At 37.4% G+C, this 15,223-nt stretch overlaps 1 protein-coding gene across 1 annotated transcript in view; it reads right to left on the bottom strand.

The window, feature by feature from the left end:
• The window catches only part of GRXCR2 (glutaredoxin and cysteine rich domain containing 2), a 6,862-nt gene extending 1,205 nt beyond the window's left edge, over positions 1-5,657 (bottom strand). The window contains exons 1-2 of the mRNA XM_015818667.2: positions 5,319-5,657; positions 2,451-2,678 (exon numbers count right to left, since the gene is read on the bottom strand). Of these exons, the coding sequence (XP_015674153.1) occupies positions 2,451-2,678; positions 5,319-5,657 (567 nt within the window). The remainder of the gene's footprint in view (positions 1-2,450; positions 2,679-5,318) is intronic.
• Positions 5,658-15,223: the final 9,566 nt, after the last annotated feature.

Genomic DNA, 15,223 nt, shown 5'->3' with positions numbered 1-15,223 from the left:
TATGGAGAAGATGGATTGTTTATATTCAAAAGAAGCATAGAGTGGTGGAATATAATTTAGGTTTTTAGAAAAATTTTTCTTTTCTTTTATATATCTTACCTACTCATGTAGAATAATATATTTTGTGGAGTTAGAGATGTTAATATTTGTTTACTTATATCTGAATATTATCCTGGGATTAGGTTTGGGAAGTCCGGGGTGGGGGTGGGGGGGGATTTATATAGCATTGTGTAGTATTTGTGGAAAAAAAAATTTTTATGTTGAAAAAATAATAAAATTTTATATTGAACTTGCCCTCTGAGGGAATTCTTCAAACAAAGGATAGATCAACAGATCTAGATGACCTCTAAGGTCCTTTCCAAAGGCATGATACATTTATTTACTTATGTCCTTTACCTTCTATCTCAATCCTCATAGACTTTCATGGTTTAGAGATATTAGGTGTCTGTATCTGATACCAATATCTTCATCAGTAGGCATATTAAGCAATTGTTCAGAATTCCACTTTGGCATAAGATGTGTATGTATAGCCTTATGAAAGAAATTAAACTAGAGTACATGTCATTAAAGGACAAGAAAAAAGGTAATTGTATTTTGATCTATGCTTGAAAATTAGGGCTATTATGTCTAGGTTGCAAAAGTCAGATTAGATTAGATGATAGTCAAGAATTAGTTTTCTTTATCTCTTTACCGCCAGCAGGAGCCTGTCTAGATTTTGTCCTTGTAGCCTTCCTACACATGATGGAAACCTTATATTTAAGGCTTATCACCCTAATAATGATAGAAGGCTTGTTTATTACAAGTCCCCCCATGACTTATCCAGAATGTTTTCTAATGCTTGTTGTTGTTATTGTTGTTGTTGTTTGCTTATTGATAGTCTAATCAAACCTACCAAAAATTTAGATTTTGTCAGCATCTCCATTCTTTACCACAGCCTCAACAATGTTCATAAAAGATTGGCAACATCATTATGCAATCCAGAACAAAGGGAATGGCACTATTTTTTTTCAATGATTTCAGTGATTAAAATACTGACAAATTGTTGTATCTTGTGGAAGTCCAACAGTCTAATTTTCAAATTCTCATGAGAGTCTTATTTCTTTACTGTTATCCTGCCTTTATTATATTTTTAACTAACTCAAGGCAGCAGGCTTACCTAATAGTCTTTCTTACTACAACTTTCCCCACAACAACAATCCTGTGAGGTGAGTTGGGCTGAGAGGAAGTGACTGGCCCAAAGTCACCCAGCCAGCTTTCATGCCTGAGGTAACACTAGAACTCACAGTCTCCTAGTTTCTAATTTCATGCCTTAACCATTAGACAAAAACTCACAGGAGAAATATGCCATATTCTTGTAATATAAGACTGGGTGATTTCATAATATTTGGACCATGTTTAATTTTTAATTAATTATCCATGTGGGATTCCTCATGTTCATCTTGAGCATGGTATCAAACTCGATCGTGTCACGTGACGTATTGTGACATATCGTGACTTTTTTTGCTTTTGCGGAGCCGGAGTGGGAGTGGCCTGTGCATGACGCATCCGGCACACAGGCTGCCAGTTTGACACCCCTGGTGTAGAGGAATCAGAAATGCCTTGTTGTCAACCCTTGGGATGGATAACCTGACTTCACTCCAGTGAATGCATAAAGTCAGAAGAAAACAAGAAACCATTTCCTGCAGGAGAACAATTCCTCTCGTCCTGACACTTGGAGAAGAAAGATTGAAAAAGAGACAAACAAGAGAGCACATAATATATGCTTCCCAATGAATGAGACCTCTTATATACTTGTCCCAAAAGGTACTAGTATTTGTGTGTTTTTGTGCATGTTAAATACAAACAGTATTTTTTTGTGTGTGCTTCTGTGTGGCTTTAGAAACAGGTCTATTGATACTTTGTTCTGCCAAACAGGGAGAACACTGAATGATTTGACAAGGGCATTGCCTTGCCAAGAGCTTCAGCAATACCATTCTTGGAAAAGTTATAGCTCTGGATTCTCTGTTCTTAGCATTGGCTAAGTTCAGGTATTTCAAAATGTTTTGGTTGTAGTTACAAAACAGGTGACATCAATGATAAACATGTCAAACTAGTTTATACATCATATGAGGTGTTATCTTCATGTTTATTCATTCTGGTGAATTAACTTAGAGATAATTATGGAGTGATAATGGGGTGAGTTCCTTTGACCTAGAATTCTTATCTCTGCTAGCAAAACTGTCATCAACATTCCATATGCCCTAAAAGCTCTTAACTCCTCTTTAATTATATAAATTTTATTTTACTGTAATTTGTGAGTATGTCGACCCGCTTTTTTTCTAAGTTCTCTTTTGCTTCCAAATGTTTAGGTACCAAACCTTTTAACAAGTAATGTTGATGGAGTCACACCTGAGATTCTGGCCATATCCAGGAGAATCCTGAACCAAAGAAAATGAAATCAATTGTCTTACCCAAACATGTTGGTTGTGGCCTGACTCAGTTTCATCACCATTTATGTTTCCATTGCTCTGATTGCTGCTACTTCTTCCTCCTCCTTCAGAGTGCATGAAGGAGCAATCATCAACACCTTTGTTTTGCATGATTCTTTGTATTAGCTCTTTCTTGCTCAGGGGTGTCCGGATTATTTTTAGATTGCTGGTATAGATGATAATCTTCCCAAAATCTAAAATGCGGGGATGCTGAAATGGAATAGTATATGTAGATGTTTAAATTTTTAGAAAGACGGATGGTCTTTTTAATGAGCTCCAGTCCATTAGTAATGAGCAGATTGCGTTCTTTCATTGCCCAGTAAAGTCAAGAGAAAGTCCTCCCACTGATTTGCAAATCTTATATATTTGCAAAAGCTCCAACATGTCCAGCCTACCAGACTTCTCCCCAAGTTGAATAAAAAGCCTGACCTCCTCAAATGGGAGTAAAGAAAGATGGAAATTGGCTCAGTCAGAAGGCCTTACTAAAGTCCATTCTTTCTCATTGCACAAAGAAAGTTATCTGGATCATTTATGGATTACATTTCCAAATCAGCTGAATAATAACAATAGCACTTAGACTTATATACCACTTCACAGTGCTTTACAGTCCTCTCTAAGCGGTTTACAGGGTCAGCCTATTGCCCCCAACAATCTGGGTCCTCATTTTACTGACCTCAGAAGGATGGAAGGCTGAGTCAACCTTGAGTTGCTCAGAATCAAATTTCTGGCGTGACAAGTGAGTTAGCCTTCAGTACTGCATTCTAACCACTGCGCCACCATGCAGTGACAGGTCTTCTCATTGCTGTACTGCTTAATTGACTGATATATATTATAGAAGGAAGGAAGGGAGGAAGGAAGCGAGGGAGGGAGGGAGGGAGGGAGGGAAGGAAGGAAGGAGGGAAGGAGGGAGGGAGGGAGGGAGGGAGAGTATGAGAGAGACAGGTAGAAGGAAAGGTGACCCCCATATCTTCACACTGTGGGTTCACCCATTCCTACTTTGGACTCTGGCATCTAACCAACTCCTAACCATCACTGGTTACTGATATGCAACCCCAACGAGTTCACAGTGAGAAATGTGTCCTTCAGGCTGAAAAACAGTTCTCCATTGTTATCTAAGTCCTACATGGATGTCGGTTTTGCTAATAAGAAATGTGATTGAATAAAATGCTTTATAAATCATTGCATTCTCATTTCTATTCCTTCAGAGTTCATTGTCGGCTTCTATACTTTTTATTATTTCAGCAGGTTTACTCAGCAGTTGGATTTTAGTGTAGTGCTTTCTGTTTCTGTTTGTTATAATAAAAGTGCTTGCAAATGGCATCCAGAGCTGGATTTAATTTTTTAAGGCACTATATACTAGTTCCAATTGTCTGATTTCTAATTTTAAATGAATTGCTACCACCACTACTGAACAGTTACCCATCTTCCATAATTTCAGAACTAGAATGAAGAATCCCAGTCAATAGCGATGAAATCCAATCTCTTAAGAACTTATGATGATTTTGTTTTTGCGTTCTCAGAATAAAACAGAAGGTTTTGAACCACCACGTATAGCCAGTAGATCCATTTTGATCTGAAGCATTACAAGTTTCAAAAATGAATAGACACTGAAATACTATAGTGAAATATACGAACATTTGATTCGACAGAATTATCAGAATCAAACTCTAGGAACCTGTTTGGATACTACTTAGCCTACTAAATTCCAAATCTTATCACTGTAAATCATCCATAAATCTTCAAAGAATTGTCAGTTCAGCAGTATGAATATGAGGTTAGGGCGTTAGGCTATTTATCCATTTGTAACCATATTATCTCTTCCAGAGAAGCAGAGAAAATAGATCTGGCTTTACTGGTAGTTCTCTGGAGGGTTACAGTGGAGTGACAAAGTTTTCTTTCAACTAATCATTTACCTATAGAAGCAATAAAATCCTTGCCAGCCTACCTCTTTCATCTAAACTATTCTACAGAAATGAAAAAAGGAGGGGTGAAGAGAAACCAGAAGTTGATTTATATAATGTAGGACTTTGAACACTATACAGCTCTAGCATTCAAAAACTGATTATTTTTATTTTTATATTTCCACCAAGCTCGGATAGGTCTTATGTTTCTTATAAAAAAAGGAGAACAGGCTAATAAAACACGTCCTACTAGTTTGAAATAAGACCATACGTGGTATACTTTGACAATCAACAGCTCTCCAGAACCCAAGTAAAGGTCTTCAATTTATATTGCTTTTATTTTCATCCTTTACACTCACAATATAAAAATGAAGTATGTGATCTTTGGCTTGTGAAGCATAAATTCCCTCACAGAGATATGGAGCTTCCCCATAACATAATCTATTTTCTGCTTGGACTTCCAAATTTGTGCTGGTTTGAAACAATCTATGAAGTTAGCTAGAATATATAACTACTACTACATTCATGTCAGGATCACTGAAGTGTTTCTGGGTTGAAAAGATTGAACGGTGACATCATTGTTGCCCAGGGGATGCCCAGATGGGGGCTCCTTTCATGTCTCTGTTAAGTTGCCCACCAAAGTGGTATCTGTCTCTCTATTTGTAGTTGCCTGCTTTCAAACTGCTGGGTCAACAGGAGCTGGAGCATTTGACCGGAGCTCACCCTGTTCCACAGCAGGAACTGGGTCTCAAATGCGAACCTGCCGAGCATCCTAACCTCAGGAGCCACCGCGCTCCTATGACTATATAAAGAAATAACTGAGGCAAATGATTAATATTTCATTCAAATAATGTCTTACTAAACATGACTAAACATTACTTACTAATACTTTACCAAATTAATGTTTTATTAAATTTTACTAAATATTACTTACTACAACATTACTTACATTATGACCATCAGCCTTGTAGTCATTTAGAAGGGAAGAGTTACTTGTGAGGGTATATTTGTTCCCTTCTCTGAATACACTGATCCTCTGGGCATTCAGTTTAGCTGATGGACAAAAGCTGTGTTCTGGGTTTTCTCTAATCTCCAATAAATTGTCTCGGGGTTTAGAATTCCAGGACTGACAACTATGAGAGCAGTCTTCTGCTGGGATTTCAAGCTCTTGTCCATCTTCATACACTTGTTTTAAGACTCGACCACTGTAGGCTGAGGAAATTTTGAATCTTACTTTTCGGGATCTTGTATCGTGCTTCTGGTTGAATTTCTTCTGGGACTCATCCATAGAGGTTAGTTTTTCACAGAAATTCCCAGGAATTTGTCCAGCAGGGATAGCTTCTAAGGCACCTAAATGAACAAACATAGAGAGAAAAATATACAAATAAATAAATAAAAAGAGCTAGGCAATATATAATTCAAAAGCTCTATGGGTCCTCTCACATTACAGCTTAAAAGGACACCTCGAGATTAAACATTGATAGAGCATCACACAAAGAAATCGTTGCTGCAAGGAAACAGAAAGAGGAATTTATTCAGGGGACCGGGGCCTCTGCCTATATATATATATTGTAACTTTGTACTGTATTTTAAAGGATAACATTTAAAGAGGATTTATAGCTAAAGCAAAAGGAAATACACATGCAGGTGGGCACACATTTTATGTACCTACCACACTTTTAGCTTATATTTAATGGCTAAGTTGTTCACCACTTCTAAAATGAATTAAAATAGCAGATAGCAATGTGCTAAAGAAGAAGAATCAACACTAAACAATTCATTGCTACAAATAATCCTCTTCAGTTTTACCGAAGGAGTAATTAAGTTCCCTTAGATGTAACAGAATCAAATCCTAAGTGACTATGGACTGCATTATAGCTGTATATAGTAGGAGCAATAGTAATTTAATTTATAGTTCTACCTCAATTTTTTCCCACGAGTCTCCAAGTGGCAGCTGACATTGGGGAAAAAAAGGTAGCTTTTCCTGAGAGCCAGGATTAAAAGATGGGAGTGCTGCCGTAATTGGTTCTCTGAGCTGGCTTTACTCAACTCATCTCTTTCTCAATAGTGAAAAGCACAGAGTTGGTGGAGCTTCATGAAGCTAGCATCCGGAGGTTCTTCCACAGGGAGAAATTTGAATGCCTGCTTCCCAATATCTATCTTAATGCATTCCCTAATTATGGGCCCTGATAATGGCAAACAATAGGAAAACAGAGCTATACTCGAAGGCAGTAGCACTTTGAGCTGAATTCATCCACTCCCTCCAGAGTAGGGCTGACCTAAGACCATTTTTCTCTCTGAAGCAAAGGACAAGTTGACACATTCTTCCATTCCATGTACAAAAGGTGGATGGCCTGGAAGCCAAATGCATCATTCTGAGGGCAATAGCCTAGCTTGGGATGCTGTACCATTTATTTATTTATTTATTTATTTATTTATTGCATTTATATCCCGCCCTTCTCCTTACGGACTCAGGGCGGCTGACAATTGAATAAAATACTAACATATATACCATCAATCCTTGCCAGCTGAGATAGCTTCCATTTTTTGCCTGCCAGTAGAGCCATTGCTCAAATGGACACAGTTCTGTGGGCCTATTCCACTAATCTTTAGGATGGTAGAGTTATGCCCCTCTTGTCTGTAAAAGATTAGATTTTCACATGCATAAAACAAGTGTTCTGCCGTTTTTAATTATTTACACTCAACAAGCAGCAGTTCCATAAGTGTAACAACCCACCCTCAAATCTATGTTTCTATTTTAGGACATTTTTATATAACCTCTTTCACTCACTGGCAAATGCTCTAGTTTCCTGTCTTTTTAATGTGACACCTACACACGGATGAATAAGAATCCCATGTTTCCATTTCAAGCCATAATCTTGAAGAGAATAATATTCCTCACATTTATCTTTTTGGAAATATCCCAGGGTGGTGTTGGAAATAATAAGTAGGTCAAGACTCCTCCTAAAACATATTTCTGCCTCAACTTTCAGTCAAGAACCCCTAAATTAGTTTCCAAAATTTTGGAAATTGTTCATAAGGATCAGTATGATGTAATCCTTTTCTTTTTAAGATTAATTGTAAATTTGGAAGATACAAGTAAGTGACATCCCTTGTTTCCTGCCAATTTTCCATGAGAACAAAAATAGAATATGCCCATGTAACACTTATTTATTGGTAGGAGAATAAGCAATTATTTATAGATCTATAATTTGTAATACCTTGTAACTAGCATCCTACATAAACTGTTACTGGATATCTGATAGAAAAAAAGATTGCTCAGATTTTCTGAAAGATAAGATTTTGCCAATTTATTATGTAACTGTATATAATTTCCCAGTAGAAATGCTATATATGTTTCTTCTTTCTGTCTTCTATTACTTGATAGTGATATTACTTTACACTGAGTCCAAATAGCTCTTCCCTTCTAAAGTTATGTAAAAAAAATATCTGTATTTCTCTGGCCTCCCCAATTTCAGGAACATGTCAGTGCCACCACCTAAATGTATCCCCACAATTTATTAGCATACATTTTTTTTTCACAAATGGCATTACAAACCTATAAAAGTCAGTATATGCAGGTAGTCCTTGACTTATGACTACTATTGGGACCAGAATTTTCATTGCTAAGCAAGACCTTAAAGGAGATGTGCCCAATTTTATGATTTTTTTGCCACAGTTATTAAGCACATCTCTGCAGTTGTTAAGTGAAACATATGGTCCTTAAGCAAATCTGGCTTGCCCCATTGATTTTGCTTGTCAGAAGCTGGCTGGGAAGGTCGCATACGAAAATCACAAGACCCAGGATGCTCTAAATGTCATGAATATTTGCTGGTTGCCAAGCATCCAAATTTTGATTATATAAGTGTGGGAATGCTGTAGCAATAGCAATAGCACTTAGACCTCTATACCACTTCACAGCGCTTTACAGCCCTCTCTAAATGGTTTACAGAGTCAGCATATGGCCAACAATCTGGGTCCTCATTTTACCGACCTCGGAAGGATGGAAGGCTGAGTCAACCTTGAGCCAGTCAGGATCGAACTCCTGGTGTGTGGGCAGAGTTAGCCTGCAATATTGCATTCTAACCACTGCACCACCACAGCTCTCTAAGTGTGAGCATTGGTCATAAGTCACTTTTTCAGGGCCATTGTAACTTCAAATGGTCACTAAATGAATGCTTGTAAGTTGAGAACATGATACATTAAGTGATATTGGACATTAAACTTAACATTAAAAAAATAGCAAAATAACTTTCTCTTTACTGGAAGGCATTGGGAATATTTTTTAAAAAAAAATATAGCTAAAATATATTCCAACAATTAAGTTGCTGTGTGCATAAAAATGTATGTAGAAAATTTTGTGTTTTTCCAGCATTTCCATGGAAAAACCTTATGTGGTATAGCTTTTGAGATGTCTCTGGCTATAGATTTCCTACCTTATTCATTTTGTAATTCAAGTCTATCTCCAAATTGTTTCACTTAATGCTATCTGAGTTCAGAAGACTAGTGTTCCCCCAACCAAAAATAATGTTTTCTAAAAAAACCCGCTCATGAACCCTGAATTTGATTTTGCAAAGGAGCAGGGAAGCTTTCACATGTCAGAGCTGCACTTTCTCTGTTTATTAAATGTTTTGATTATATTATAAGGATGAAACAGTTATTTTATTCTTTTTTTTTACCTCAAACAGTAAAAATCATCGTAGTCATTTTGATGAAAAACCACTCAGTTGCAGCACTGCAACCATAACTGACAAGCATGTAGTCTTCACTTATCTACTCTTACCTTAGCAGACCTGTGGATTGGTGTTATTAAAAGTCACAAGTGACTAGTGCCCTAAAAAATCTAGATTACTCAGATCATGGATGTGAAAAACACTCCACAATGGAATGTATTAGCAACATAATCTATGCCAGGGGCCTTCAAACTTGGCCCTTTTATGACTTGTGGACTTCAATTCCCAGAACTCCTCAGCCAGCATGCCTGGCTGAAGAATTCTGTAAGTTAAAGTCCACAAGTCACAAAGGGCCACGTTTGAAGACCCCCTGATCTAGGCATTTAATTTTATAAGTAGCTTTCCACAACCTGGTGCTAGGTCTTTAAATATCCAGTCAATGAAACATGTTTGTTGGAAGAGCACTCTAGAAAAGAAAGACAAATGGAGAGAGAGATCATCACATTTTATCTAAAGATACACTTTTTGAATGCACAACAAACTGAACCATAATTTTTATCCGGATGTAGCAGTCAGTTGTGTTGTCCTGTGATTGCCAAGGGCCTCTTTAAATGGGAGTGAAATATTATCTTCCCACAGCACACCAGTATTGCAAGATAATTCAGCGCTATAGCAATTTCTGACAGAAGCAAAGTGTTCCTGGCACTGAACCCAGTTACATTGGAGTTCCTTGCACGTCTCTCAACATATTCGAAGCTTAAGAGTTGTGATTCACTTCAAGAAAACTGGGCTGCTGACTTGCCCACAACTACTGCCTGCTGTAGTGTATTTTGAAAATGTGCTCTCTGTGACTATTATCCTTTTTTCATGATTTATCATGGGGACATGTTGTTCAAAGTGTTGGAACACACTGGAAAAGAACAAAATAAGCATTACTGTAACATTGTGAGAACGTCCATTTAACACTTTTAATTAAAAGTTTGTCCTCATATATCTATATAAATAAAAATATAAATGTTCGTTTGTTCAAAATCTTAAATCTCCGAAAGTTCTTCACTGATTGCTTTGAAATTTTGACACAATGTTGCATTCGAATACGCGCGTGTTTTTATATACCTACTATTATATAGATGTCACACCTGTGACAGGTAAAAACATGCTTTTTTTGAAAAACAGCGCCACCTGTTGGACATAAAAGCAACACACGCTACGATTTTACGATTCCATATTACAAACGTGCGCTTTCTCTTTTCTTTCTTTTCCATTTAACCAGACTGAGCCACAGCAATGCGTGGCCGGGTACAGCTAGTTGATAATAAAAACATCTTTTCCTGGTGCTGTTGCAGGTGTGGCAAGTTCATATAAAGTTGGAGGTATTTCTTAGTTCTGTAGGGGGTGATTGCCTGCTTACTTTCCACCTTTTCTAAAAACAATTCTGAAGTGCCAAATTGGCATTCTGAGAGTTTTATCATTGCCAATCCTGTTTCACATATTATGCAGAGATAAATATAAGTCTTCTATTGAACAAATACCAAGGCAGAAGAGCAACCAGTTATGGCATCCTGATAAGTAGGCCATCCATTCTTCCACTCATCACATTTATATCCTGCTCATCAGCCTGAAATACTAGTATTGTCCAATGTATACTAAGTTATATTAAATTCTAAAATATTTTAATTAGGAGCTAATCCAGTCTATATTTTCCTGAATAATCAGGGCCCATACTACACCATAACTCAGATTTGTATATCTGCTCATGCAGATGCTAATTCATCAATACTATACAAGCTAGATCTGATCAGGCAGTTGCTAAAATTTCAAACAAAGCTTCCTTCAAGATTTATTTTTATTTGGCAAATTTAGAGGGACTAACAATAAATAAATAGAGGACTTCCTTCCACTTGAATTCCATGTGACTAAACTAATTTTTCTTCAGGGAAACGTTTTAAGAAATGTGTAATTTGATATTGGAGTTTTCTTTACAAGGGTTAAAAGAGAGAGCCCTTTTCAAATCCATGAATTAAGAAATCCTCAGATTTATAGTTCTTTGATAAGAGATAAAACTTTGCCTGATAACTGTGGTGGGAGGCTATGATGAGCCCATTATAGGCCACAATAGAATATTATTATTATTATTTTTATTGGAAATTTTTATAAGTTTTACAATATACCCCCCTCCTCCCCGAAACCCACCCTTCCCTCCCCCCCTCCCCCCCCCCCCCGACTTCCCAGAGCCAATCACAGGGTTAACAATACAGAAAGCATACTCTGTCTAACATTAGATCACTATTAGATTAACAAATCTATAACATCCTTTAACTCTCTTCTAAACAAACATATTGAACACAATAATTATAACATCTTATTACTATTTATAAATAAAAATAAACTACGTTAACACTCTAGAATTTACTCAAAAACCAAATGAAACTTTTTAGTTCCATATTTACTCTCAATATAATCTATCCATCTTCTCCAAACCAAGATATATCTTTCTTGTGAATAGTCCTTCACATAGGCAGAAATCTTAGCCATTTCTGCTAAATTTGAAACAATAGAATATTATTAATAAAGGCAATACTTCTTAAATACCTGAAATGTGATGATCTGGATCTCCAAAATGTTCAAATGTAATTCTGTAACAGAGACAAAACAGAAGCCATCCCAGGGCATGAGGTGACATATAATCTGGAGTCACAGAAGGGAGGGGCTCTTTCCCAGAGGGCAAAAAGACAGTGAAGCATGGAATGTTTGGTATGCAGGAAGAGGGTGAAGGTGGACCCTCCTAGCAATTCAGTTATGGTGATAGTTGCAGATAGTTCATTTAGTCTGGCAAGTTTTCTGTCTATAGCGAGCAACGATAAATAAACTACTCAAAAGTAAATCCATGTGTCATTCTTGGTTCTTTGGGCCTGACAGGGGACAACATAATGAACATTTTGACTTTATGGAAGCAAATTATGTTTCTTAAATTGTGTATGGATACCAACACTCTTTATCTGCGATCACTTCAGATTTACACTTCACATGGATCCCCAACCCCTGGGGCCATGGCCCATTCAGAAGCGGGCTGCACAAGTGGTGGGCAAGCACACATGCATAGCTCCATTTGTGTGAGTGGCAGGCACTCCCACATGCACATGAAGCTCCATTTGAAGTTCCATGGAACCATCTCCTCTCCCCTCCCCCACCAGTCCACAAAGCCGGAAATGTTGGGGACCACTGCTCTACCATGATTAGTCTCACACATTTAGGATTTTGTTCTGACCATTAGCAAAATATGGTCTCCAACAGGTTTCTCTTGAAGAAATGCACTCAGAACAAGAAACTCAAAATCTGAGTTTTTTCCAACAATGATGAAGAATGCTAAAGAGGTTACAAAGACTCAAATTTAGGTATGGGTCTATATGATTTAATCAAAATAATGTAATTAGTTTTTCCTTGGAATGAAGAAATCAGTCTTATTACGTTCAGACTAGTGCTTGTGAATTTAATTAGAGTTCTCAATTGCCACGAGGAAATGACAAAAAATATACACTAAAAGGATTGTTAAAAATGTATAAACATAAATTCTCTACAATAATACAATAGTTAACAATTTTTTTAAAAAAAACCAATTACAACAGTATAAATACATATGTATGATATTCCCTCAATAAAATAAATATAGAAAGCCTTCTCAAAGAGCTCCATTGTTAACTTGTTTCCAAAAGGGAACAATTATTGTGTGCTAATCTAGCTTTTTAGGAAGGCTGCTCAATCCTCTAGGAGCATACTGAGAAGCTTTTTTTTCCTGACTTCAACTTCCCAAGAGAATCAGTAAGGACATTCCATTATCTTGGAGTTGGCGAGCATATGTTTAGCCATCATCTGTAATAGTATGTGAGAATGATCTTAAGAGACAGGAGGAAGAGCCACATCCTCGACAACCATCATGCAAAAGGTATCCCAACCCACAGAAGGAAAAGGGGCATGGGAAGCATTTCATAGAATGTACAAAGGAGGGTGAAGTGCTTTCAGATCTGTAAGATTCTGTTGTCTTACAATAAAGATAGTGTTAGAAAAGTAAAATAAGAAGATTAAACAATGGCCTCCCCACAAGGTTCAGTAATGGTACATACGCATACACTATTCAACTTATACATATCAGATAGGCCAGCAACTAGGGGACACAAATTTGGATACACTGGCCATGGCAATACAAGAAAAACACATGGAGGTGACTGACAGACTCCTGTCCAAAGATCTTAAACTCTTGGGGAAATTCTTCACTGACTGGAGGCTCACACCTAGCACCAACAAAACAGTAACTACATACTTCCTTCCACCTGAACAACAAACTAGCATATGACGCCCTGAAGGTCTACTTAAACAACAATTTATTCTCCTATGATCTCCATTCAAAGTACCTTGGAGTAACACTGGACCAGACTCTCTCCTGTAAGTTATATCTAAAGAATAGAGTGGCAAAAATCAATACTAGGAACAACGTAATCCAGAAATTAGGTGGAACTAAATGGAGAGCTTCAGCTGCCCTCAGGTTATCAACACTAAGATTGGTCTACTCTGCAGCAGAATGCTGTGCTCCTGTACGGCTTAACAGCTGCCATACTAGTGAGCTAGACGCCAGACTTAATGACACCATGAGGATTATAAGTGGTTGTATTAAAACTCCTCCGACTTGCCAGCTTCCTGTTCTGAGCCATATAGCGCCACCAGCCTTACGAAGACAAGATGCACTAGTGAGAGACTTCAGAAAAATTATGGACAACACACTCCTACCGGTGTATGCCAATCTTCCTCATTTATCAGCTGGAAGGCTCAAATCCAGGAAATCCCCACTGGCACTTGCACAAAATCTGCCCAACAACTGTAACATCGATGCCCAATAGAAAGCCAAATGGGTTGTTGAATACCCAGACACAGGGAGACGTATAAATGACCGTTCAAAAACGGTGCCAGACTTTGAACTACCATGTCAGCAATGGGCAATCCTGAATAGGAGTTACACCTCACATGACATCTGTCAGGACTCCTTGTATAAATGGGGCATAGTATCCTCCCCCTCAGTGTGAGTGCGTGATCCCAAGTCAATCTGTCGATTACATCATGACTGGCTGTAAGCTGAGGGCATAAACTGGTCCAATATCTGTTTTTTTTTAATATAAATGATGCTGCGCTTAAATGTTAGATAGACTAGATATTGGTATTTGAACATAGAACTTTTTAACATTTATATTTTATGGTGTTTTATTAATCTAGATCAGGCATGTCAAACTCGCGATGTCACGTGACGTCGCACAACGTATCGGGCCGGTTTTGCCATTGCCGGCAATGGGATGGGCGCAGCTTCCACGTGATGCGTCCGGCCCGTGGGCCGGTAGTTTGACACCTCTGATCTAGATGGAATGTTAATTTATATATTGTAGTTTATGTATGATATGCCATACGCTAAATAATACTGTTAGCAATGATGTTTGGCATTTCTTGTCTAGACTACCTCAAAGGGCTGATAGGACCTTAATGTCTTTTTAAAAAAATTGTGATTCATTCTGTTGCTTTAATGAACTTTTAGCCTGCCTTTACAGTATGTACTCTCCTAAGATGCCTTCCATGATTTTTTTTTAAAAGCAAACCAAATATTTAAAAGCAACCAACTATCAATGTCACAATAAAGGTCACGGATAAACTTAGTCTTAATTTTAAAAACTGTTTGCTGCTCTTGTTATCCTATTCTATTTATTATTTTTCAAGCTTGTAGCAGAAATGTCAAGATGGCTATCTGAACAGGGCAGTGAATATGTCTACAGGACAGGTCTACAATGAACATTATGCTGCCACAACCACTATCTTGACTTGCTTTTTTTTAAAAAAAAAACCAACCCTGCAGCTATTCCTGCCTATAGCTTGAGAGCTTACCCTTTTCAATATCAGTATAAAAAGTTAATCAAACTCTAGATTAACTTTTAGCAAATTTAAAAGGGGACTAGTTAAAAAAAGCCAAATCCTACAGGAAACATTATTTTTTTAAATGGCATATGTAATACGAAGAAAACTATCTAGAATCTTGATTAAGAGGTGATTAACCACCATAAATGGGCTGTCTTTGGTCACAAAGACAAAACAAACAAAGGCAAAACAAAACAACACATGTCTGCTAACTTGTAATGATTCCAATTTA

The sequence above is a fragment of the Protobothrops mucrosquamatus genome, unplaced genomic scaffold (assembly GCF_001527695.2).
Source record: "Protobothrops mucrosquamatus isolate PMUCROS unplaced genomic scaffold, P.Mucros_1.0 scaffold777, whole genome shotgun sequence".
Taxonomy (NCBI): Eukaryota; Metazoa; Chordata; class Lepidosauria; order Squamata; family Viperidae; genus Protobothrops; species Protobothrops mucrosquamatus.
Note: the sequence above shows the minus strand (reverse complement) of the source record. Positions and strands in the feature narration are given on the sequence as shown.